This window comes from Coffea arabica, chromosome 8c (assembly GCF_036785885.1).
Source record: "Coffea arabica cultivar ET-39 chromosome 8c, Coffea Arabica ET-39 HiFi, whole genome shotgun sequence".
Taxonomy (NCBI): Eukaryota; Viridiplantae; Streptophyta; class Magnoliopsida; order Gentianales; family Rubiaceae; genus Coffea; species Coffea arabica.
In genome coordinates, this window is record NC_092325.1 from 37,979,541 (window position 1) to 38,006,267 (window position 26,727).

At 36.5% G+C, this 26,727-nt stretch overlaps 2 protein-coding genes and 2 long non-coding RNA genes across 6 annotated transcripts; 2 read left to right on the forward strand and 2 right to left on the reverse strand.

The window, feature by feature from the left end:
- The first annotated feature begins 5,706 nt into the window (after nt 1–5,706).
- LOC113706470 (uncharacterized) lies at nt 5,707–12,046 on the forward strand. 2 transcript variants are annotated; one of them, XM_027228377.2, is made up of 14 exons: nt 5,707–6,001; nt 6,082–6,353; nt 7,179–7,240; nt 7,436–7,523; nt 7,619–7,680; nt 7,762–7,858; nt 8,082–8,570; nt 9,269–9,814; nt 9,984–10,124; nt 10,202–10,309; nt 10,414–10,497; nt 11,186–11,318; nt 11,416–11,461; nt 11,653–12,046. In XM_027228377.2, the coding sequence occupies exons 2-14, from the start codon at nt 6,252–6,254 to the stop codon at nt 11,843–11,845; spliced, it is 2,151 nt and encodes a 716-aa protein (XP_027084178.1). In that variant the 5' UTR covers nt 5,707–6,001; nt 6,082–6,251; the 3' UTR covers nt 11,846–12,046. The 2 variants fall into 2 exon arrangements, with proteins under 2 accessions (XP_027084178.1, XP_071918399.1); XM_072062298.1 differs by having other exon boundaries at nt 6,223–6,353.
- LOC140013188 (uncharacterized) lies at nt 8,862–11,751 on the reverse strand. Its single transcript, XR_011820254.1, has 2 exons — nt 11,639–11,751; nt 8,862–10,008 (listed from the first exon to the last, which is right to left on the reverse strand). It is a non-coding gene; the product is annotated as an uncharacterized lncRNA (long non-coding RNA).
- A 2,835-nt stretch (nt 12,047–14,881) lies between the features above and the next one.
- LOC113705273 (uncharacterized) lies at nt 14,882–15,787 on the forward strand. The gene is made up of 2 exons (XR_011820738.1): nt 14,882–15,304; nt 15,542–15,787. It is a non-coding gene; the product is annotated as an uncharacterized lncRNA (long non-coding RNA).
- A 70-nt stretch (nt 15,788–15,857) lies between these two features.
- On the reverse strand, nt 15,858–17,621 carry LOC113705270 (molybdate transporter 1-like). Of its 2 annotated transcripts, XM_027227070.2 has the most exons (2): nt 17,205–17,621; nt 15,858–17,090 (listed from the first exon to the last, which is right to left on the reverse strand). In XM_027227070.2, exons 1-2 carry the CDS (start codon nt 17,317–17,319, stop codon nt 15,940–15,942), a joined length of 1,266 nt encoding a protein of 421 aa, XP_027082871.1. In that variant the 5' UTR covers nt 17,320–17,621; the 3' UTR covers nt 15,858–15,939. The 2 variants fall into 2 exon arrangements, with proteins under 2 accessions (XP_027082871.1, XP_027082870.1); XM_027227069.2 differs by having other exon boundaries at nt 15,858–17,620.
- Nucleotides 17,622–26,727: the final 9,106 nt, after the last annotated feature.

Here is a 26,727-nt window from a genome sequence, read left to right on the forward strand (position 1 = left end):
TCCATCTCCAATTCCTCTCAACCCAAAAAGAAACTTACTTATCACTACCCAACAGTGGACTGATCTTGATGAAAAGGAATGTTAGTGATTGAAGCGAAGAAGAAATAGGTTTACCGGAGTGATGGACGAAGAAGACATTCAACAGATCCCAAATTACAGTATGTATTTCTAAACCCTAAACTATAGAATTTCTAGAATGATGTCAGATACTATGTGAATAGTTTAAATACAGTTGCAATAAGCATGATTTGTGCAGTTAAGAAGTATTATTATATTAATTAGAGTTGCTAGTGGTCAATTTTATGCCTTATATTGTTGTAATTACATGTGGTCCCTTGTATTGTATTGTGTTGTCTCTTTACAAAGATGGGCAGTCGGACCCAAAACAATATTTTTTTGTTGTTAACTATCTCTTAAATGGTTGGCAGATGGTATGAATCGATTTTCCATTAGGGTTCACTATGGAGGTGAACTCACTGAATTGCTGAACAAAGAATACCATGGGGGTGGTGTAAAAATTATTGACTATTATAATTCTGATAGATGGTCTATAGATACACTTGATAGAGTTGCAAAAAAAACTAGGGTATCCTGAGTTTAGTGTAACACACTATTACTTAATACCCGAGAAGAACATGGAGGATGTGTTAGTATATGTGTTATGTGAAGATGTTGCTCAGGATTTGGCTCGATACGGAGTGAAATATGGTGTGGTTGATGTATACTTTGTGCACTTAAAAACCTACTTCATAAGTGAATGTGAAACTGGACCATATAAACCAAAAGAGAGCACTGATCCTAATGAAAATCAATAGCGAGGTAAGGTTCATGAAGAATTTTCTGATGTAGAAGAAATAGTGATGAACAATACTCTTGTAACTTAATCCGAAAATGAGAGTGAAAAGGATAGTATGGGTAAAGGCGAGTCAGAAACTAATAAGCACATAGAGGAAGCAGTTATAGGAGATGAGAACTTGAAATTTACTGAAAAACTAGGTGAAATGTTTTCAGAAGTTGAGAGTAGAGTTGCTGATAAAGGGGATAATGGGGCAGATATAGGAGGGCGAAATCAGAATTTTAGAAAAAAACAAAATGAGACAAACTCAGAAGTACAGAATGTAGAAAAAAATGCACCTGATAACAGAGCAAATATAGGAGGGCAAGATCAAAATTTTAGAGAAGAACAAGATGGGACAAATTCAGAAGCGCAGAATGCACGAAAGAATGCACCTGATAACAGAGCAGATGTAGAAGTCTAATATGTAAGAAAAAATGTACCCTCTACTAGCAAATTACCAAAAGAGAAATCATTAAAGAGAAAATTCTCAACAAATAAAGAGTAGGCTAAAAAAGTTGAGAGAACAAAAAGGAGGCACCTGTTGAGGAAGATGAGGAATCTGGTGATGGTGACAAGTTCATTGATAGTGATTATGAGTTTAGTGATGAAGAGAACATAGTAAAATCTGTTAAATAAAGAAAAGGTGAATGGGAGAAAATTGTCAAAAATTGCAAATCAAGTAAGACTACAAATGCAACTACATCTCAAATGGAGGGTGTTGAGATAGAAGAAGATGCCACTGATTCAGATGAATTTGATAGTTGCTGTGACTCAGAAGAAGAAGATCAGCTAAGAAAAAGGGCTAAGTTTTCAAATTTTAACCCTGAAACTGATATGGCCGATTCCAAATTTCTGGTTGGACAGACTTTTACTTGTAAGCAGTTGTTCATAAAGGCATGCAAGAGCCATGGAGTAGTTCACAGAAAGAAGATAAAGTTCAGTAAAAATGATGGCAGAAGAGTTACGGCTTATTGCAAGGACTGTAGCTGGAAAGTTTCTACAGCCATTATGCCAGACAAGAAGACTTTTCAAGTCAAGAGCATGCAAGGTGAACACAGTTATAGGAGGACATTTGACCACGAACTGGCAAACTCAACCTTTTTGGTTGACAGATACAAAAAAGAGCTGGCTGCTATGGCTGACATGAAGGTGAGTACACACACAAATAAAGTGAAGACTGACGTTAATGTCAACATTTTTAGGTGGTAAGCTTATAGAACCAAGAAAAAGACAGAGATTTTAGTTAATGGTGAACATAAAACCCAATACAACAAACTAAGGAACTATTATAGGGAAGTAACGAGGGCCAATCCTGGTTCAAATGTTTTCATGACCACTGTTGAAGATGATGAAGCGGAAGAAAGGTTTGAGAGGTTGTATATTTGTCTTAATGCATGCAAGACAGGCTTCTTAAGTAATTGTAGGCCTGTTGTCGGGTTAGATGGCTGCCATCTTAAAAGGCCCCATAAGAGTGTATTACTTACAACAGTAGGGATTGACCCCAATGATCAGTTGTACTCTATTAAGTATGCTGTGGTGGAAATAGAAAACAAGCTGACTTGAAAATGGTTCGTAGGTGACTGATTCAAGCTATTGAAGAGTCGCTTCCTGATATGGAGCATAGGATGTGTGTGAGACACATGTACAGTAACTTTAAAAAGTTGCATGGTGGTTTGGCATTAAAGGAGAGAATTTGGGCACTTGCAAAAGCTCATTATAAAAATCTGTTCAAAGTTTTGAAGGAAGCTTTGAAAGCAGTTGATGAGGGTGCATTTCAGTGGTTGCTTGACAACATAACACCACAGCAATGGTCCAGAACTTATTTTAGAACCTCCCCTAAATATGACATTTTATTTAACAATCTATGTGTGAGTTTCAACTCCAACATTTTAGAAGCAAGAGAGAGGCCTAACTAGATATGTTGGAAACAACACGATTTTATTTAATGGTTAGAATGGAGAATAAGAGGGAGTGGATGAAGAAATATACAGGAAAGATATGTCCAAAAATTTTTAAAAAGTTGAAAAAAGTAAAAAGTGCTTCTAGTGCTTGTATAGCTACACCTTCAGGGGACTAGAATTATGAGATGAGATGTATGTATGGGGATATGTACACTATGAATTTGATTAGCAGAACTTGTAGTTGTAGAAGGTGGGAAATAAATGGCATTCCTTGTACTCGTGTAATGAGTGCTATTGCTTTGACAAAAGAGCCTTTGGAGAACTTTGTTAATGAATGCTACTTAAAAGAGGCTTCTATGAGAGCATATGGGGCCTATAATATATCCTCTCAATGGTGAGCATTTGTGAAAAGATTTGAAATAGGGGCTGTCCTACCACCTGAAACTATCAAGCTTTCTAGCCGGCCTAAGAAGGTAAGAAGAAGAGAACCAGATAAGCCACCGGCTGCAACAACTTCTCGAGGACAAACAAAGAGACTGTCTAGAGTGGGTCTAACGGATTATAAGTGCAAAAAGTGTAAACAAAAGGGCCATAATAGTAGGAGTGTCCAAGCAGTTATGATCAAGGGAATGTCCAGCAACAAGCTACTGCGGTTACAAGTAGCTCTTAGCCACAGCAGCAGACTCCTAACACTATGACTGGTGCAAACAAATAGTCCCAACCTCAGCAGTCCCAAACTCAGCAGTCCCAACCTCAGTAGTCCCAAACTGATTACCAGTCTAAAAATGCTACTCCTATTGCAAACAAATAGTCCAATTTCACACTTGAAGCAGTTTTTGATGCAAGTGGCTTGGAGACTGATACAAGTGACCAAATCTTGTTTGATCTCATTAGTCAAATCCCATGTTAACCTACAACCAGCAAACCACTACTCTAACATCAATAACAAAGAATGCAACATCTCCAATTCATACTTCTCTATTTGTTCATTCTAATTTTGTTCTATAGCACGTTGACTTCTTTCTATACTATTATTTACTTGAATTTCTAGTTACCAATTGTCAGGGTAAGAAAGTCAAGTACAGATGTAGTGTATGTTGGAGATTTAGACACACTCGAAATAGTTGTGATTCAACATTGGTCTCTCTCTATAAGAAATACCCATGGAAATCATCTGGATTAGCTGTAAGTAAATTGCTATTGTCTACTACATGCATCATCTAAAGAAGACTGCAAAGATATCTACTTCTAAGATTGCAAAAATTGCTATTGATTGTAAGTAATGAGCTCCTCATTGTTTTATTTGTATCAGAGGCCTAAGAAGACTGCAATGATATCTACTTCTAAAAGTGCTGCAAAGAGGGATGACAAGCTGACCTAGATGACTAGGGCATGTTGTTGCAAAAAGGAATGACTACAAAGATAACTACTTCTAAAAGTGCTGCAAATGGTTGCATTTCACCTTTTTATCGTATATTTGATTTCAGCAACCTTTTTTTTGGAGCACTGGAATTGACTTCTTAGTTCATTGCATTTTTTTGACAAAAAAACGTATGGTAATGAATTACGTGACTCGGTTATATACTATTTTTTCATTGCAATGGAATGCATGCCCTTCTTATTTTTGGAGTTTCATAATTGGTTCACTTTCTACTCTTTCTTCACTTATAATATTGTTATTATCACCTTCATTATCTTTCAATACAGAACCGTTCTTGGTCAGTTTTTTACAACATATTCAAGTTAGACTTTTATTCCATATTATGCTGTAAGCTCATATTCAAGAAAAAATCACAATATAGCAGAGAGGACTTAAGTTTCATAATTGCATTCCAACTCCCATTTGTACAATCAACAGGGGCCACTAAACGTAACCCAACCTAAATACAAGAAATAAAAGCCACCCAATTCCCATTTCACCACTTGCACCAACAAATGCCAGTTACAATTCAATCTTTGCACAACAATTTTTGCATTGCGAATACAAAGGCCACAAACAGCAACAATTTCATCATTTTCTCTTTGCGTCTTGTTTCTTCCACCTTTGCCTCCAATTCTCTTAATCTCTTCGTCAATCTTCTTGTGTGTCTCATTAATTTATCGCACCTCTCGCAACTGTTTGTATCATGCTACTTGAAATAGCCACAGCCGCCACCACTAATATGCTGTTCAAAATTACCTCTTCAAATTTCACATTTTTTGAAATAAAAAAGCAATAGAAATCAGGCACACTTATTTCGTAGTAAGTGCAACCATAGAACATCTTTCCTGGATTTTCAGTTGTCCACGACGTTTTCACTCTCGTTGGTATACCGCATTTACAAGTTGGTGGTTCTGCCATGGAGATGAAGCTTAGATTTTGGGTTTGGTTGAAATGAAGGAAAAGATGAATTTTGGAAACCATTCGTCCCTTACATTTTGGTCAACAGACAAATGGTTTGGCCTTTTTACCCTTTAAAAGTTGGGCACGTGATGTGCACGTGAGATATTCCGGGCAAAATCGTTCGAAAAAGTGAAACGGAATTTAAATTGATCATTTTTTATTTTCTAAGGACTAAAAGTGATCATTTTGATCTGAGGGACTAAATTTTTACATTTGCAATATGTGAGAGACTATTTGTGCAGTTCTCTCAAATGTATTTATGATGCAAACAAATAAATTTGTACAAATGGTACACTCCTTCCATATGCAATTCATGAAACAAAAAAGCTCGCATAAGTTTTGTTCCTTACATTTGAGCAAGAGTTTGATTATTGTTATCTCATTGTCCTTTCCATAATCCTTTATTTTCTTTTTCTTTTGAAAAAGAAGATAAGTTATATTTATTCTATATTGAATCATTTACCTCATCTTGATTATAGATGTTGATTCTTCATTAAAAAAAAAAAAACTGTATATTGCTTATCCTCAAAATATAAATCAATAAATAAAATCTGTCTATTGTTGTGTTTACGTAAGAAATACAGAAAAACAAGAAAAAGCAACGGTCACTAAACCGTCTAAACCGCCAAAATTCCCTCCTCACCTCTCCTAACTCCCGCTTCTCCTCTCCCTCTTTCAGAGGCACACACCAGCTGAGCAAAGTCCCACAACCAGGGGGGAAATGCCATTCGTTATTTGCCCAAATTCTTGAAGAAAATAACCTTCCATTGTAGATTCATCCCATCAAGAAAGGGTGTCGGTTAATCTCAGAACACCACAAACACAAGAAGCTCAAAATGGTATGCGAAAAGACTTAGCAAAAGAGAAAAAAAAAAAAAGGTAATTATGTTTGACTAGGGATTTGATAATTAGAGTCACGGATCAATGGACAAGAATCTCATTAATTTTCCGCTTGTCAGGTTTTTCCTATTATTGCAAGACATGGGATATGCTCATAGGATGTTGCTGAACACTTCTCTTAGCTGTAGATTTCGAGATTGAGGATATAGAGTTCAAGAATGTTTAAAAGATTTGTTTTTTTTTTGTCATGATTTTTGTAGAGAAAAAAGAGGAACAGAAGTGGTAAAAGATGCTCAAAGGAAAAGTAAAGGAAGAAGAGAGAATTGAGAAGATCATTCGTGGTCTTCTTAAGCTTCCAGAAAATAAGAGATGTATCAACTGCAACAGTTTGGTAAGCAGTTTTTTTTGACCTTGTTGTATCATTGTCATCTTTACCTATGATATGAAGATCTGAAAAACTGCTAACGGTTTAAGCTTTATAAGTTAATAGGGAATATTACCTTGCAAAGAAGGTATATTATGAAAGTGACGGTGTCAAATTGTTGAATATGATTGCAATGGTTTTACTGGGGAAAAAAAATTTTAAACAGCCCTTCAAGTATTAAATCTTTTTGCAATCTCTCAACCTGGCTTCATCCATTGTATTCTGATGATGAACTGATGATACTAGGATTTTAGTAAACGTAAACTGTAAAGCCTTCGATTCTCTCCCCTAATAAGCTTGTCTATTCAGGGTCTTTGTACTTGTTGATTTAGTAGTGAAGATTCTAAGATGTTTGCCAAAAGATATGTTAATTCCCTAGGCTGTTACAAGTTTTAAATATTTACAAAATATGTCCGCTATGAAGATTGAATTTTTAAACCATCTTTGACTGCTACCTTATTTTGTGGTCAAATTAATCAAAGGCAAAGCAGAGAAACTCAAATAACTCTTCAAGATCCTAATGGATTTTAGGAAATAATGCCGGGATTGTTCTTTTTCCCGAAAAGTAATGACCGGATAAGAAGAAAACCACTATCTTTTATGATGTTGTGTGCATCTAGTTCTAGACTTTCAGTCTGCATCCTTTCTTTTTTAATAGAATCTAAGAGAGTCGATTGCAGAAGTCTATATCTGCACTTCTGTTTCTTTTCTTCGTGGTAGAGGGGCTTTCGAGCTCCTTCATAGCAGCAGTTTGATCATAACTTGGTAATGATACAAATTTCTATCAAGCAGGGGCCTCAATATGTATGCACAACCTTCTTGACATTCATTTGCACAAACTGCAGTGGTGTACAGTAAGTGAAAATTATGCCTTTTGCAGTTCTATTCTGATATTTGTTGAATTTGTGACATTAGGTGAACTTTCAGAGATTCAGCATAAAGTTAATAATGTTGTAAACAACAAAAAAGAAAAGGCTAATTTAATGATATTATTGAAATTCAGTCATATGAAAAGCGCAGGCTGACTGATTTTTCTTCAAAACTTTCAGTCGAGAATTCACACATCGAGTAAAATCTGTGTCAATGGCTAAATTTTCTGCAGAAGAAGTAGATGCTCTTCAGGCAGGGGGTAATGAGGTCTGCTCGCATATCAGTTTAAACCTACTTTTGTTTTCTTCAGTCGAAATTAACTGAACTTTATATAATGACTAACCTAATGGACAATGTCACAGCGAGCAAGGCAGATTTATCTTAAAGAATGGGATCCGCATAGAAATTATTTTCCTGACGGGAGGTAAATCTATTTGCTTCCACACTAGGATAGAGGCATCATAGGGACTCTTTCTGTCTGATGAGATATTCTTTTTGTTTCCAGTAATCTTCATAGACTTCGTGATTTCATCAAGCACGTCTACATAGACAGAAAATATGCTGGTGTTAGGCGTAATGACAAGCTTTCAATGGTTAAAGCGGTAAGTCTCTCTGAATGTATAATCATACGGCCATTAAATCATCTTTTATTATCTTCAGCAGTTTTAATAATCTCACTGTTTAAAATATAACTGATCTGAATATGTACTTTGTAGTAGTTATTTGCTCCTATTTGTCTTATCGGCAACCAAATGCATTGAGTTTCTGTCAAAATGAACCTAGGCCAGGTAGATCTCAACTGACATGCTTCTGTATATGCTAAAGAGTGCAAAGGAGGACCTCCAAGAGCGGCATTCTTTTGAAACATCCCGTCGTGGTGCTAGAGAAGAATTTTTTCATACGGATGATGCTCGGAGAGATGATTTCTTTGAGCGGCACTCATTTGAACATTCTTTTCTAAGTAGAAACGATGGCAGAAATTTGAAAAATCACATTGATGCAAGAAATAGCCCTCGATACAAACAAGAAATGCTGAAGTCTGGAAGTCAGAATAGCCGGGCACCTCGATTTGAAATAGTTGATGATAGGTTCCGGGAAAATGGATATGGATCTGTAAGGAAAGTTTTGACTCACAGATACTCAGATACAGAGTCCAGGGCTAGAAGCAGCTCACCAATTTCACAAAAGAGCAGAGATATTTCCAAAGAGCCCGCAATACGTCCACTAAATGACATTTTAGATGACAAAATTCCTCCTCTAAAAGTGGGAGAATCTCCTAAAGCAAATGCTGTTGATGGCTCTGGCCATGTTCAGGTTAGTTAAATTCCTGATTCTGGTCATGCAACAAATATTAAATTCCTTTCACATGTTAAACACGTATTACTTGCTCCTTGATGTCAGTGTGGTTGTTGACTAAGCTATACTTCATCTGATGCTTCTTCAGCTGAGAAAGTCAGTGCTGTAAAAGGATAGTTATTAATATTAATTTGAACATTCATGATGCTGCACTTTATCATGCCCTAGGTAAAGATGGACTTGTATTTTTTTTCTCAATAACTTTTTTCCTACGGAAACACAACATCAGCATCTATAGAAATTGAAACATTGAACTGGAATGATTTCTCGCTTCAAATTTTGAATTTGGCCAGTGTATGTACAGCTCCATGTCAGATAGAAAAAATAGTGACAAACATGAAACACAACTTGCTGAACATGAAAGGTACATAGGATAGACCATTCTTCTCTTCACTTTTGAAAAGTTTTCAGAAATCAAACCGCAACAGATCACTTTTCTTTATTGAATTGTAAAATGCGCATAGCTTATTTATTTAGTTTTTCTGGAATGGCTCCATTTTGATTGCAAGAAAGGACAGATATCTCATCCAATGACTTTTAATGTGGCTTAAGGTATGACTAAAGTGATGATTCTTGAGCAACCTCTTGCTTTTGGGATCCTTGAACACCTTCTCTACACATGCTCGACTTTTAATCTTTCAATATTCCCATAACAGACAGCAGGAAGCTACACAATTCCAGGCTCTGTTGATAAAAAGGAAGAGGAAAACAAGAAAGTGAATACTCTTAACAGCTTGATAGATTTTGATGCTAACCTTGAGCCTTCTGCAACAACAGCAGTAGTGCAGACTCAACAAACAGTTCCTGTTGGTGATGGTAGCAAGAGTGCTGCCATGTCTTCTGCAAATGAGAAGGCCTCTAATGCTCCAAATGCTAATTCACTTGAACTGCTATTGTTTGGACTGGCACATCCTGCAGGTAGCATGCCTGAAATGTCTCCTGGTGGTGACAATCCAGCTGCTATTGTAGGTTCATCTAATCCTGATGTGGGTACAGTTACGAACAATGTTGCAATTACTACTGCTTCACACATTGAAAATGCTGCACCATGCCCTGGTAATAGCAGTGACTCTAAGGATAAGCTTGCTGATGCCCCAACGCTGCCAGCTTTGCAGCAAAGTGAGCCATTTGGAGCCCCTCCAGTAAATAGTAACTTTACTGCTCAGAAGGCTACTGCTTCTCTTGAAGCTGCAAACAATGAGGTAAGAAGTTGATTTGGCCTCAAGCTGTCCTTAGGAGATCATTCGTTCAAGTCTGGTTTAGGTACTCAGATGCAACAGTTGAACTGCAAAATTTTGTATTCTCCTCTGTCTTGCTTTAATTTGTCCAACCAAGGAGCAGTAGCTGATTCTACTCTATGCTGGCCTACAGTCCTTGACTTCAGAACCTGAGCATGCTAAAGTGCAACCAACCAATACATCATTTGGACAAGCAACACAAGTTGTCCCACAGGCAGCTAATGATACTAGTTTGGGAAATGAATTACTCAGTGGAAGAAAAGAACTTCCAGCGGTATGAGCATAGTGGAACATTTTGATTTTTTATGCAATTCTCACTAATTTCATCTAATTATAGACTGTACCATGCAGGACCTTTTTACATCAAGCTATTCATCATTTGCTGCTGCAGTTCCAGGCTGGCAATCCACTTCCCCTTATGGAATGGGATATGGCACTCAGTACCATGTTACTGCAATGGTAGCATAACACCCTCTAAAAATTTAAGATAACAGCAACTAAACAAATTACTAGTTCTTTTAATTAACTCAATTTTTTTGTTCTCTCTCTCTCTCTGGGTACAGTCCATGGGAGCTCACCAAGATTCGGTTAAATCAAGGAACCCATTTGATATTGGTGATGATGGTCCCTTAGCTCAAGGCACCATGGTAGGCACAGATCATCTCATTTATTTTCTTCCCCTTCCACCCCCCCCCCCCAACAAAAAAAACCCCACCAACCTCATTCCCTTCCCAAGGCCAGAAAAGGACCAACAGGCATTTTAGCATATAATTAAAATTATTGTCTATAATTTTCTCAGGAAGATAAATTTTTGTTTCAATATGTACTAGCCATTCATGCACACTCTACACGTGTGCCATTCTAGAAGTTAATTTAGCACAAGTTATAAATGAAGTAAAGTTTAACTTACAACTTTAACAAAGGAGTAGATTAGGGCAGTTTGTTATTTTTTTGAGGTTTTAATGAAAATGAGAAAATTGGTATTGCAACTGGCAACTGCCAGTAGAATAGGTCAAATCCTTTTATAATTAAGTATGATACTCTTCCTAGCTACCTCTTATCACAACTCCGTTCTAAATTGTCACTCCAAAATGGAATATGGTGATTAACATTTACTGGCTTGACAGACCTGTATCATGCATGCCTGCAAATTTAGTTGATGTGAGTTCGGATGAACCTGAGTTGTGGAAAAACTCACAGAAAGACACTTGTAGTTGTTTTTATCTTCCTCGGTATATTCTTGCTTACATTTGCATGGTTGTGTTTCATTTCAGGTTTCTAGATCAGGCATTTTTTGAATTTGCTAACCATGAAGTATCATCTCTCTTTGTTTAGCTTCCTTCAATGTCACCTTTGCAAGGACAGATGCCAAATATGTCAACTTCGCAAGGGTTACAGCCTCAAGTAGTGCCATATTCATCGGCAACGCAAACACACGGACCTCCTTATGGAATTATGAGGCCTCCAGGTTATATGAAAGGATTCACTTATCTCTCTTAGAATATCTGTTTGTTTGTGTGTTATTTGTAACATATTGTCATCTTGACCTATGGCAACACTTTCAGGAGTATACATGGGGCAACAGATAGCAAATAATATACTTCCTTCCAGGTAAAGTCTTTGCTTTGGCTTCTTATAACATCATATTATGGATATCTCTACCTGGTTGAACGAGGTAAAGACAAATAGAGAAAGCCCTTAGGCTCTATGCTTGCTTGAATGCGAACTACTCTGTAGTCAATTGATCCAATGGAAAATATTAAAATAAGGACTAAAGTAACATCTTACTCTGATGTATGCAGACCGCAAGGAGCTAATACCTTCCATGTCAATGATGCTGCCTTTGCCTCTCTTAACCCTATTAAACAGTCAAGTGGGATGAACGATGATACTGCCTTTTCTTCTCTTAACCCCATTCAACAATCACATGGCGTAAACCCCTCATCAGCTACACCACAATCCTACTCGTTGACAGGAGGAAATCCATTTGGATAGCTGCAGACAAGTACACATAGTTGAATGTAGCACAATATGGTTCTTCTTTTCTGATTTCTGACCCCATTACATCTGAAGAATTTTGGTCGCTCGCTGCTGGAATGAGCTAAATTTTAAGTGAGCCATCTATGCGTTGTGAATGTCCTTGTACCTTTATGGGGATGCATATACAAAGGAGTACTCTCAAAGTATTACTAGAAATCTGTGTAGTACATGCTCTCATGTGCTGTGTATACAAATTAGAAGTCAGAAACTTGAAAATAGTGACATCTGTAGCTGGGAATAGGTCCAAAGACCACCATACTTGCAAAATTCATAAAAAAATATATATATTATTTGAGATTATAGAAAAAGAAAAGAAAGGTAGAGGGTAATGTCTATTTTATGTGAAGTCTCAATTACATTGTATTTATTCACTTGTTCAGTTTATTGTCTACAAGAAATTCTTTTAATACACTGATTTTTGTAACCTGGCATAATACCATTACCATCCTTATCCCATTGTCTCGAGTTTTCTGGTCGCTTGAGCTGCTGCCTTAGTTGTCTCAAGGGAAAATAACAGTTTTCATTCCTGAGCTTTGACCTACGTACATATTTCGTTCTCAAATTTTCTGGTACAACACATTTAGTAATTGAACTATCAATTTTTGATCAATTTTATCCTCAAATGGGAAATGAATGAATTTGACCGGAAAATTGAAGTTGGGAAGAAAGGTATTGGAGTCAAGAGAGTGAAGATAGTCATTCTATTTTGCTGATTTTAAATCGTACAAAACTTTTTATTTAATGGGGTCATGCTCATCAAATGTCTAATTTCTATTCAAATTGATTAAATTCTTATTTGAGGATGAAATTACTCAAAAATTGATAGTTTAGCTATTAAATATATTTTGCCAAAAATTTGAGAACGAAATATGTTCATGGCCTAAAATTTGGGGACGGAAACTGGCATTTTCCTGATGTCTCAATATGCCTTTGCGTGCATATTTTTTCACCTTCTCTGCATATATAGATGTCAGGAAAAGAGTCCCAATGAAACATTGGTCTAACCAATTCGTTCTTTCACCAAAACAATCATGTACACTTCACAAATTGACGTGCTGGAAGCAAAAAATATTTGTTCGGACCAACGCGCAATGGCACCTTTAGCGTATTGGGTCACATCTGCAGAAGTGTAAAGTGTAAACCCGATCCACCTAATCTAAGAAAAAAGGTCTGCTATAATGTGACAAATTAAATACCACTGCTACTTTTGTCTAACCCTCATTACTGATGCTGTACCCACAAAAATCAGCCAATGAAGTTGGACTGATCAGTAGGTTTGAAAGGGGCCTAATGAGGCATTTTAGCATGGTTAGCAACCAGGAAACGAAGAAAATTGTTTATGGTTTATGCATCCATAACCAACCAAATTTGGGGCATTCATAATGTTATGACATATGAGCTTGAGTGTTGGTACTACATCATATCATACTAAACTGTTTTCTGTTCAAGACAAAAATGTCAAAGCTAAAATATGTCATGTGTTGAAAATAAGGGGTTGAATCACTCACAACTTATATCCAATAATGTGGACATTGGCACATTGATATGGCTTTAAATCCGACAAACTAACTGTATTCAGCCTCTGAAAAGTCAAACTAATTTTGGGTATTGCTTTCCTACTCATACTCCCTTAAATACTTTTGAGCATATCAAGTTCTCGACCTTTTCAATGGATCCTTGACTTCTTGTTTTCTGTGTTTTCAACCCAGTGAACTGAAGTGTCAAACTGCTTGATTTTACTTCATTTGTCTCTTATGTTGTGTATAATTGCCTTAAATATTGCATTTCATCAGTTACAAAAGGATATTGGCAACATGTTTTCATCAAATCAATTGCTTTTTATTTTTATTGTCTATGTCTATACCCTGAAATCTGCTTTCTTACAAATTGAAGCACAACCTTATCAACTCGGCAATTAATAAAGAGAGAAGAAAATGGCATAGTTGGAAGATGATATGCATCTCATTAGTTACCTTCCTAAGCAATCAGGGTGACAGGTCACGACAATAGACTGTACATTTTCATGCAGGAACCAATGTCGGCAAAAATTTAATGCAGGGATGGCTCTGGAAAAACGAGTACTGCCATAAAGGACAGTTACTGTTTCACTGATATGAACATTATTTGGAGTTGAGAAATTTTGGTGCAATGATTGATGGCTTAATGGTGGGGATGCAATCATGTTTCCTCACAATTCTTCTTCTTCTTGGTTTTTTTTGTTTCAATTTTTTACAGTTCACATTTAGCAATGGACGCTACTTTTGGCTTTGAAGCACAGCACATCTTTGGAACATCAATTGAAAAACAACTGATATTCTTAGCTCCCTTTAGATCGGGGTGTTTATGAAAAATTTTGCTGTAGATGCATATCTTCTTAGCTCTTAAAAACTACTATTTCCTACTAGCAAAAATTGTGAAAGGAAGCAGTGATTGGTGGACATATGTTATTACTGATTGCGTGGACAATTGAACTATACCTACCTACCTGATGAAGAAAAGTCTTTGTAACGTACGTCTGATTGATACTTAAACAGGAAATCATGTTTAGCATTTAGTAATTACAACTAACTCTTTTGTTTTGTATGGATCAGCAAGTGATAAACCCTCTGGTGCTGATCAGAGGTGGAAAGTACTACTCCCTCCGTCCCACTTTGATAGTCTTGTTTTCCTTTTTGATCTGTCCCAAATTATAGTCCACTTTCCCATTAAGAAAGGTAATGATCTTTCAAATTGTCTACAATACCCTTATTAAATATCTTGTTATTAATACATTGTTATTAAATACTAACCCATTACATTGAATACATTGAGCTTTTCCAATGCACTCTTCGTTATTAGCATAAGGGTATTTTAGGAAATTATTAATCTAAATTTATGTTTCCAACCAAATTAATTATACTTTCTTAATCTGTGTGAAAAAAAAATCAAGACTAATTAAACGGGACGGAGGGAGTAGTAATTCTTAGGAAAGAAAAGTTATCTGCACGAACCATACATTAAATACATTGGACTGAAAAGCGCCAAGTTAGTTGGCCATTTGACCTATAGATAGTCCTTTTTCCCCGAAACATGTCAGAACACATCAACTTGCAAGGTGTTTATTGCACTGTTTCCAAGGAGAGGGAAAAAGAGGTCTGAACTCTGAAATGGGGAGGAGCATCAGGGTTTGGGGATTGATGATCACAGTTTATGTGTCAATGATGTTAGCTCAAAATGCCACAGGACAAAGCACATATGCTTGTTGGGGAGGATGTTACAATGTGTGCTTTCTGCTTAGTAGCAGACCAATAGTAGAGAGGTATCCGTGTTATTTCAATTGCCTGGCCAGCTGCTTTCCTCAGTCTGCTCTGGAAAGCCAGCTTTACTATTGCCATGTTGGTTGTTCAGCACAACGTTGCCTCCAAATAAAAGATGGTAATATCAAATTAAGCACTCTCTGCTCTGTGTGTGTGCGTGTGTGGGTGTATTTGTGTCTGCCTGAGAGTTTTTCCGTCAAACTTTGAGGAAAATCATCTAAGGCTTACTTGCAATATTTTGGCTGAATTCAAGGCAATTAACAATGCAAGAATTGGTGAAGGGTGACCACTCTTTTTCTTTTTCTTTCTTTGCTTTCTAACACGTTTCTTTCTGTCTGTTTGTCTTCATCGGCAGCTTCTGCAAGGGAGAAATGCTTTGGGGGCTGTGGAGACGCCTGCAAAACTTAGAACTGTCTTGCAATTCTGTGGTGCATCCAACATGGGGAGTTTGATCATACTGCTTTATGTAATAAACAATAATTTAATGGTTCTTCTTTATCTTTTCATTCACCGAGAAAGGAATGAACTCCATCCTTTCAAAATTGTCCCTCCTTTTGTTCTTCCCCATTCCTGATCAAGAAGAAAGTATATTTTCCTTTTACTATTCTTGTTATGATTCACATAGCGCATCAAGCAAGGTGGAAATGTTAAACATTACAAAAAAAAAGGTGTGCATTAAGATCACAGATCTTTTAATCAGTTCACTAAGGCGAAGCTTGAAAAGCTTTCCAGGATTTTGCATTGAGACCTCAATTATGGGTTACCATGAAAGCAAATTGCAGAAGAAGACTGACCACCATACAGTTTTCTTAGCCTGAGAAGCAAATAAACAACAATTCCACACAGGAAACCTAGTGCTGCACTAGAGCCTACCAGTGAAACAGCAGTGCAAATCAGCATGACAAATGCATCTTCCTTCGAGTTCATGTCCCTTGAGCAAATAGCAAGTTCAATCCCTGCAAACAATAACAGAACCCCTAGGACACCAACAGGAAATTGGTCCAAAATCTTCACTAGAGAGCTACCTAAAACTAAACCCAAAACCAACTTGGCTAAACCAAGGAGGGCCACACATCCACCACTCCGCCCACCGAATTTATACTGTCCAGCTAGCCCTCCTGCACCGTGGCAGCATGGCATGGCTCCAAACCAACATCCTATTAAGTTCATCATTCCAACAGTAATTGAAACAGACGTGGCTGAGATGTCCTTCTCTGGAAAAAGATCAGTCGACAACTTACAGACAGCAATCACTGAATTTAGAATTGATAGTGGAAGTTGAGGAATTGTGCCCTTAATGAATCCTTCCTTCCATGCATGCTTAGACATTTTCACAACTTCAATAGGAGATGGTCCAAATTTAAATCCTTTGACTGCTTTAGGCCCTCTAATAATTGCCAAAACCACACCTAACAAAAAGATGATGAAAGCAGAAGGCAGAGAAGTTATGATTTTTTGCAACCTTTTTCTTCTGTTGTTTCCTGATCCACTGGCATCATTGGCACCGCTCTCAGTTTCTGCTGCATACTCATTGTCATCGCCAGCACCGTTGACAACTATAATGAAACAAGCACAAATAATAGCCAAGAGCAATCCATCTAAGCCTAACCAATGCCTGTCTGAACCAGACTTTGACTTAGAAAAGTTTTGTACTTTTCTTATGTACTTCACTGCAGTCATAGCAAATGACAGGCCTTGTGCTAGCTGAATTCCTCTGACGATTGAAATTGGGATAAGCTTATACACAAGTTGCATCAAACCTGTTACACCAAGAACAAGTAAAATCCCTGCAGTGCAAATTCCTGATGCCATAACTTCTGGGATATTAAAATCTGCATCAGATATGGCCACTGCTGCAATTGACTTCATCGGCTGCACTGGCATGGGGACACCATAGATTGCACCTGTGACAAAGTTGTATACACCAGTGAATATCAGTGTGGTACCAAGATTCAGGTCCTTGGCTAGTGTCAAAGCCAAAATTATAGGAATGTAAGTGCCCAAATCCCCCATCGCACCATTTAACTCAGCCCACTTTGATCTGAAAATTAAGTTGTTCTTCACTTTTTCTACAACACTGCTCCTTTGACCTTGATTTCTGATTTGATTAGTGTTTTCAGAAGGGTTTTCCATTGCCTAACTCTTTTTTGGTAGTTTAGTGGCTGTGGGTTATTAGGTAGTTCTTGTTATTGAAATGGTGCTAAAAATATGTAAAGAATCAGTCAGGATTTGATTGGGTTGAAGAGAGGTGTATTTGTGTATGATGCAGGCCTGCAAGACATGTGAAAGAACAGGTGTCGTTAACTTAATAATGCGCCCCTTGCATTGATGGGAGGTCGTTGGCAAAGGAGAAATGTCTGCCGCTGAATTTGGCCCAAGGCATCAAGCAAGCAAGAAATGTTGCAGATATATTCTATTAGATATATTCCCCTCAAACGAATTGACTCTGGGAAGAATATGAACGTTGTTGATGATTAAGACTGTTTGGCAAGCCTTGACCTCGAGTGAGATGTGTAAAGAATCTCAAAAGATGTGTATAACCTCACTTAAGATTTATGCAACATATAAGCCCAAATCAATGAAAGGTTCAATAGACAAATAATTGTTGGAGAGAGAATGTAATTTGTGGCAAAAATGCCCCTACTAATTGTTGCAACTATTTGTTTTGAGAAACTATTAAATGAATTAAAACTTGTCAAACGAAAAGCAAAATCCTGTAGGTAAAGCTAAAAAATATGTAAGAGATGCATTAACAAAGTTTAGATGATCAGACTGGCCAAGAGCTAAATTTGCAAAGTAACTCAAATAAATATAACACCCAGAAAAAAAAAAACTTAAAAAGTAAATGACATAGGACATTTTTTTAATAGTACGTAACTACTATTGAAAAAGTGTTTCATTTGAATTTGAAGGAGAAATTTGCGCCAATTTCTTAAAGACAATTGGCCAATTTTCTATCCTTTTTTTCTCTAAATGTAGTCCAATAGCAATTTTTTAGGGCATGTATAGTTAATATCACAAAATACTAAGGATACGATAGTCATTTCGCCACACCTTATATGGTCTCAATCTTATATTAGGAAAGGCACGTGAGATTTTCAAAAATTGAAGGAAGGCAAGTGAAATTGTCAAAAATTTTAGGGAAGGTTTCTAAAATTATTATCTATCTCTAATCTCTTTATCTTCTTTCACTTTTTTATTTTTAAACATAGGGGTAGGTTCATTATAAATTTCAAACATTATCATCTGCTCGAGATTGCAGAGACTTTAGTAAGATAAATTTAAGGGCAAATTACTTGTGACCTTCTTGTAATTTTACACAATGTCAGATGACCTCCCATAAGATTTTAAAATAGTCATCCAATCCCTCTGTAATTTTATGTAAAGTGCAAAATGGACGAAATGCACAATCAATTATGGCGTTTATATCAAACGCACTTTAAAAGCGCATGTGATAAAATTTTAATATCCATATAACTCGTCTATAATTTGTATAAATATCTACTTTATTCCCCTGTGATTTTTGCATTTATCTAGATAATCTCCCTTTACTTTTATACAAAGTGGTTAAGCCGTCGATTAATTTAGTATTTAAGTAAGGATACTATTGGTATTTCAACTAATGACGTTACATAGGTTATTTTCCGTCAAGTTTCCACTTTACATAAAATCATAAGGGGGTAAATTAAACTTTTAAAATGTCAAGAAGCCATATGGCAATAGATGAAACTATAGGAGATTATATGTAATTTGCCCTAAATTTAAACTTTCATCCATTACTGATCGACCACTGGACCTACTTGTTATCCTGTGTGCCCACAATAAAATAACCATTCTATCATAATTTATATGTATATTTCTAATCTATCTATCTGTCTACCACTCCGTAAGAGCCAAGAATTGTGAGGACTCCCATGTTGACCTACATTAATTGCCTTCTACGGAAAAGGTTGTCAAATAGGGTGACGAAGTTTTGAACTTTTCTATGAGTTTAAAGAACGATTATAAAAGCCTTAATCACCCGAGCCAGAGACCTCAACTTCCCATTTTGCATTTCCCTTAAACTTTAGTCACAAAAATCCGTGGCCTATCTTCATCTTTTCAACATTTCTCTAAAACCAACCTCCAAAAATCCTCCAATCTCAACTTATCCTCTTAAATTCCATCCAAATTCAAAAAGGAAAAATCAATAAAAGAAAGACTAGAAAAAATGAAAAAAAAAAAGACAATAGGAAAAAAGAAGAATAGAAATGTAGGTGTTGCCTTTGTCGTTGCTAGAATCCACCAGTGCCTACCAAACCATCATCAAAATAGCATTATAAAGGGTCAAAAGTTAAATTTTATAATAGTTTGAGAGCCATTGGAGCATTTTGCCCTCAAATACTAATTACAATTAAACCCATTAATCATGAAAATGTCAAGAGTTTACCCAACCAAAACTCAGTTAATTAGGGCAATAATCGAAACATCTTCTCTTAGAGTGTCGCTATGCATTAATACCGCAGACGATCTGCTAAAATACCGCATTCGAATCCATAAATCATAGCAAGATTTACCAATGGACCCTAAACCTAAGTTAACCAAATAATAGCTTGCTACTGGCTTTAAAAATGCACCGCAGCACCAACAAGATGGCAGACTATAGACAAAGATCCTGATTAAAGTAAAGCACCGAAAAATTGTATGAAAAGCAAACTGATTAAAAGCGATTAATACTACTAGCTAGGGTAGGCCTAGCGCCCAAAGAAGTTTTCCTAAAGTCCTTCTCGCTATTAGATTCAGGATTTGTGACAATTCTCGAACACCGATAATATCCTGATTTCCCCTATAGGAAGGGAAAGTGAATTTAAAATAAATTTAGATGGTGCTATATCTAAAGATCCCGTTACATTGCATCTTTTTCTGATTATTACTTGGGTTCCTAAACTTTAAAATGAGATACTTTAGTATCTAAAATATAAAATCTGTCACATGTAAGTAAACTAAACTTATTGACGGAAGTGTGTAGGGATGGCAGCAAAGCGATTTTTGGGTTGGGGAAACTTCCCCTGACCCCGACCCTATTTTACAAAAGTTCCCTCCTCCGTCGCCCCATCCTTTGCTCCTCTAACCCCTGCCGTGCCCCATCATCATTATGATTTTTTACTTGATTTAACATTTTATATTTATATAGATCTAATAATTGTTTGGATTAGCTGTTTTTGAAAGTATTTTTGAAATATTTTATTATAGTAATGTAGGTGAAAAACTTTTACTTTAAGCGTTTCTAATGGTGTTTTTGAAAATATATTTTAAGATTTAAAATTTTAATGAAAAATTTTATAAAACTTTACCACCATAGCGACTAGTATCTGGTCGCGGCCAAATAAGAGGGTGTGACGACCCCACCTTCCCCTAAGGCGTACCAAAGGGTTCGGCGGACCGCCTGCCCAACTCTCGCCAGGACTCACTCACTCACTCGTATCACGTGCATACATTCATGGACCATAGATAACATCGCAGTTCAAACTTATAATTTACATTGATGTAAGATCAAGGTACAAATCCTTAATATACCCCAAACGGGTTCAAAGTATATACAATCCTAATACAAACATTCTATTCGAGAAATAGCGCGAGTACAAGTCAAAAGTCAAAAGTTAAACAACTAGACTACGCTAGTCTTTACACGTCTCACGTCTCGCTCGTACCCCTGTAAGGAAAACAAAACTAACGGAGTGAGCCAAAACTCAGTGAAGTTCCAAATATCAAATTGGCCATATGAAACAAGGTAATAACAGTGTAATAGTGAAATAGCGAGCAATCAAGTTCAATCAAAGAGATAGTACTTCAAGTAGTCAAGAAATATATGGATCCTGTTCACACGTAAGGATACAGTGGCTCATGTCTCGGCTCCTTCCCAGCTTGATCAATTAGTAGTTGACACTCTGTCAACTTTCAAGTAATAACTAGTCCAGAAATAATACCCCACTTCACGCCAGTTTCCGTCCACCAATCCAACCCCCTTTTCCGGGTCTGCACGTCACACGAAACACGGGTGGTAATACTCGAGTATACCGTTTTGTCGAGGAGATACACTCCACTCGACATTACTAGTTACTCAGGGTTCATTATCTAATCAACCAGGCCCTTGCCGGCTCGACTCGATTAACTAGTCTCAGGATTTTTGGAATTCCAGACAAGATGAAATTTGTATGCAAGTATAGCATTTCAAGTGAAATCATGGAACAATAGCAAATTTGATTAGGGCAAGTGCGATAAAGTACACTCTTGTCCTAAAATTTCACGTATATAACATGTAACCACATTGGTCATGTATCAAATACAAGTATTCAGTGCAATTCGATATTTGAAAGCACTCACCAAAACAAGTATAGTGCTTTTAATGATCTCGTCCAGGTGGTACTCCTGGTTTGGAGTCCAAATCTGCGATAAAACGTTGCTTAAAAATTTAGAAAAATCCAGTAAGATTCGAAACTTAAACGTTTCGTTCAACAAGAATCAAGAAATTGAAATTCACTTGAAAAATAGTCGTGAAACGGTTGCTCGCTTTTCAAACTGAAAAGTTTTGTAACATGTATACTTGGAAATAACTTTTGAGTCGAAAGTGCAAGGAAAACGGATTTACCTTGGTTATTACCATTTTTCCTAAGGATACAAGTTCGGCTAAGTTCTAACGTATAACCCAAAAGGCCTAGATGGTTCAAGTGATATTCACTTATCAACTTTACCCAAGTCGCAAGTGTATTTCTTTAGTTCTCGAGCGTAAATTTGGGCAGCATGCCCTTTGTGTTGAGCGTAAATTTGGGCAGCATGCCCTTTGTGTTTACCTAATTTTTCAGCCATTTTGGCTGCATTATCTTTCTCATTCAAACCCAAAGGTACACACACAATAATCTAACTTCAATAGCCGTCCAATAGGCTCAAGACAATACAAAGACAAAAATTCAAGTTAATAACAAGTGCGGAAATGAAACTTAACAAAAGACAGATTTGACGGGTTTTTCCGGAAATGACACAACCGATACTATGCTTATCGGATTGAGATGCAACCTATACCATTTCGAAGCTAAGACGAAGGCCTACAATTTTCATGAAGATCACTTGATCCAATTTCCAGTGTAACCCAGTCAAATTCTCAGTTAACCGAACCAGGTTCCAACAAATCGGCTAATTAACCGTACTACATTTAAATGGTCATATCTCAGGCTACCAAAGTCCGTTTAAGGTGTTCTTGAAGGCGTTTAAAAGTAAGACAGAGTACTAAAACTTTCATGTTTTGGAAAATGGCTAAATCAGCATGGATCATAGTGAATAAACACAATCAATTGGATGAACTGTCCAAAACGGATGACTGGAAATATCCTAAGGTAGCGAGGGTATTTTGGTCTTTTCATAGGCTACGTTGCTCCGATTAAGCTGAAATTTTGTAGGCACCTATAAAATATCATTCTCTACAACTTTTGTTTTTTATTCCAAGCCTAATTCGGCTTCTAACATGATGCAATAAAACCGGACAGAACTGAACTGAAATTTTCCAGAAATCTGGAAATTTTGGGATTCAATGAAACTTTCTTGATTTCTTGCTCCAATCATCACTACAACCACTTATATAAGCTTAGATACAACATATCTCATCCATATAGCAAGTATAGGCAGCAAATACCTCAAACCCTAACTCCCATATGTCACCTTTAAATCATCATAACAACTTGTATCACTACTAATCCAACTACCTCATAAATTATACAACAACTTAAACCAAAATAAAAGAACCAAAGCCATGGTTTAGCCTTATACCTCAACAAATGAAGTTTGCAAGAGTAATACTTCACCTTCTCTTAGAATTCTTGGTTCCCGTAGCTTCTCAAGCTCACAACTCACTCTTTAATCGGTTTAGAATTTTAAATCCTTACTTGGATGGCTCAACTCAAGAAGAAGGAAGTTTGTTTCTTGCTCTCTTTCTCTCCTCTCTTGTCTCGGCCAAGCAGCAGAAAAATGGAGGGAAATGGAGCAAAATGAAGGATAAGAAGGTTGGACTTTTGGCTTGTTTAAGTAGCCATGGTTGAGTAACACTTGTCACCACTAATACCAACCAAAATTTTCTTTTTCTTTCTTGCATTTTTAGCCCAAATATTCGGTCAAAGCTAGCTGGAAAATGAGAGGATATTTTGCTCAAACATTAATGAGCTTGTATGGTAAGAAAGTGGTGGTCAAATGGTGCGTTCAATCGGTAGTGCGCGGTACCCGACGGTTTGCGCCGTTTTTCCTTAAATCGCACGTATTAGGGTTTTTACTTCCTATTCACTAACTTTTTATCATTGTTTCTAATCACATATTATTTCTCACCCAAAAGTCACTCTTAAACACCAAATTTGATCCTTGCTCCGTACCGGATAATTACACTACGGATACACGTGAAAACCCTAACTTGTTCCAACTTGAAAACGAAAAGTGAAACCCTACTTTCTAGATTCATTTGCACTTAATGTGGAATGATTGGGTAGTAGAGTTATAATAAATGAATAATTTCCAAATAAAAGGGCATTTTTAAGAAAAATATAAGGAATTTGCGAGTCCTCACAACGGGAGGAGAGAAGAGGGGAAGGTGGCAGCAGGTGGTGGTGTGTGATGAAAGTTGGTGGTGGTGGTGGTGGGTGATAGGTGAAGAAGAAAGGGGGGGTTTTATTTTTTTAAATATATTTGAAATGTGTCATTTTTTTTTAGTTGTTTTTGGAGTTACTTTTAGAGTTTATTGCTGTAAACTTGAAAGACAAAAACAGTTTTTTAAAAAACTCTTGAATCCAAACGGATTCTCACTTTATCATAACAACATAACATATTACTTAATTTATATAAATATATTTATATAATAACAATAACATAGCATTTATTTCATATTATACTTTTTTTTTTTTGTAAGTGGAAGGTCCAACCTTCCCTCCATATTATACATATAAAAATATACATAGATGCTATACTATATTAAAATTGAGGCCAGGGTGGTAGGGATATGTTCCCCCATCCCATATCCCATTTGCTCCCCAATCCAAATCCCCCCCCTCCCCCAAACACCATTCCTTCCAGTGGAGTGGGCACCCACCTCAATCCGTAAAAGTGAGACTGATTTTATAATTTGAGAACTTAAATGAGATAGATTTTATAATTTAGAAACTAAAGTGGAACAGATTGTATGCTTTATGAATTAAAATGCGACAAATTTTATAATTTAATGACTAAAGAGTCTCATTTTATAGTTTAAAGACCAAAGTAGGAATTTGAATATAGTTAAAAGGTGCAAAGTGGAATTAACCTTTACAAATTTGGGAGCAGCGAGCGGGGGGGGGGGGGGGGTGGTTGTTCGTAATTACGAGGGTGAGTTTATTTTCTGGAGTTCAAAGTCTAGAGGTTGTGCAAGCCTTAATTTGCTGCAATAGAAACCATTCATATTGTGGCTACGTTCCAGAACAATTCACTTATATTACAAGGTGATGCACTGGGAAGTATTCAGTCCTCGGTTGAAGATAAAGAAAATTGTTTTGACATTGGAAACTTGATTGCAGATGCTAAAAGGCTGCTCAAACAAGTCAAACAATGCAAGACTCAGTGGGCTAAGACTTAAAGAGAGATGCAAATGGGGTAGCAGACAGTTTAATTCGTTCTGCTTCTGAGTTATCTGAGTCTATTAAGGGGGAACGGCTATAACATTCCTCCTTGTATACATTCAGCAATTTGCAGAGATACTTTGACATTTAAATATTTAGTCCTACTCCAATGTGGTTTTGGCGACTGTTGTCTTTTGTTTCTCCCATGCAGAGGAAAGTGTCATGAGTTTGAAGAAGCAATTAATGCTGCTGCAATTAATTTTTAGTACAAAATCTACATATTTATAACATCTCCAATGTTACATGTACATTAATTTAGTCCTAAAAACCATTTGTACATATTTCAAAAAATTATTCTTATTGTGACAATTTTTCAAATTAGATTTGCAATCCTATATTAGTCCTAAAAACCTAACTTAACTAATAAGTCCCTAACTGAACTTTCAACCCTTGAGAAATTTTATCCGTACTTACCATTTGACTAATGAAATATTACCAATTAGACATATAAGGACATACAATCTTATTTGGATTGTATTTAATATGGAATTAGTAAGCTCCACAATCTAATTTGAAGCTTTTTCATTGTTCAAAGGTCATTGATTCAAGATAAAATTTCTCCAATCTCTCCAATTTTCCTTGTTCTCATGTAAGCCTCACTTGAAAAAAAATAAATTATAAAGTATGGAAAACTTTGGTTCGACATAGTAGCATGTAATCAAGATTCAAGATTCACCTATAAATGACATGCAAGAAATTAATTTCCATAAAACAATGAAAAAGAAAATTATCATTATGAGAAATTCTACATTGTCATTGTGGGTATCATATTTTTAGCTCGACATTTATAGTTCATGCTATTGAACAATTGGTACCTATTGTATCTGACGCTTTCCCTATCTTCATATCCAAGCTTATGTACATGTCCAACAATTTCAGAAATTAATTTGAAGTGTGCGAATTTTACAAACAAACTTTGCAATCATATCTGCTAATAAATCTGGACTCAACACAAAGATATTCAGAACGACACAAGGGGCACATATGACTCTCTTGTAGCCACTTGCGAATGCAATCTCCATGGAAGACATGATAGCAATGCAAACGAGTGACTTCTGATCCCAGAACCAAGTCTTCCAAGCAAATTGGACAAGACTTGTTTGAACTACAACCCTCTAGCCTCACCACCTCCAGTTTTCTAATGCATGATGGACTTGTTGCTCTAAACCTTGTGCTTCTTTCGTACGTCAATTCTTCAATCGTTCGCGGCCTGCTAATTGCTTCTTTGTAGTCCTTCTCGAAATTGGGGTCATTCTTCTTCTTGTCATCATACCAAGAATTCCATTCCTTGAGCTTGCTATGTGGGACTTTAACTTCTTTTCTGATTTCTAATGTAAAAGGCAGAATATTGTAGCTTGCAGGATTGATACTGCTTAATTTTTCCCTCATCCAACATGCAAAACCATAAGCAAAAATAGCCGTCCTTCGATATCTATGTCGAATGGAAATAACGTTTCATCACTAGTAAGCATGTATATTACTCTTTCTGTGAAGACTGATTTTGAGGCCATATAGTGCAGTGGAATATTAAGTTGTTCTGCATTCATGCATTAGAAATCTTCATGAATTTGAAGAGATTGAATCAATTTGAAGTTTTTTAAGAGATGTGAATACAATAATCAATTATTGACCTACATAAGGGACACATATTACTCGTTAGCAACCACCTCGAAATACAATCTCTATGGAAAATATGCGAGCAAGGCAGTCGATTTTCTTGTATTCCCACCTTCGACTCATCTAGACAGATACAACAATAACTTCTTGAACTCAAACCATCATCAAGGGTTACCACCTCTAATGCTTGAATTGACGATTTGGTTGCTCCCCTAGATAGAAGAGTCGTTTCATAAATCAATTCTTCATCCGTTCTTGG

What these genes read in the sequence shown, in the direction of transcription:
- LOC113706470 (XM_027228377.2), top strand. Translation starts at nt 6,252, where the DNA reads ATGCTCAAAGGAAAAGTAAAGGAAGAAGAGAGAATTGAGAAGATCATT. An exon ending in TTCAGGCAGGGGGTAATGAG is followed by an intron (nt 7,524 to 7,618) that starts GTCTGCTCGCAT and finishes ACAATGTCACAG; the next exon opens with CGAGCAAGGCAGATTTATCT. An exon ending in AGTACCATGTTACTGCAATG is followed by an intron (nt 10,310 to 10,413) that starts GTAGCATAACAC and finishes CTCTGGGTACAG; the next exon opens with TCCATGGGAGCTCACCAAGA.
- LOC113705270 (XM_027227069.2), bottom strand. Translation starts at nt 17,319, where the DNA reads ATGGAAAACCCTTCTGAAAACACTAATCAAATCAGAAATCAAGGTCAA.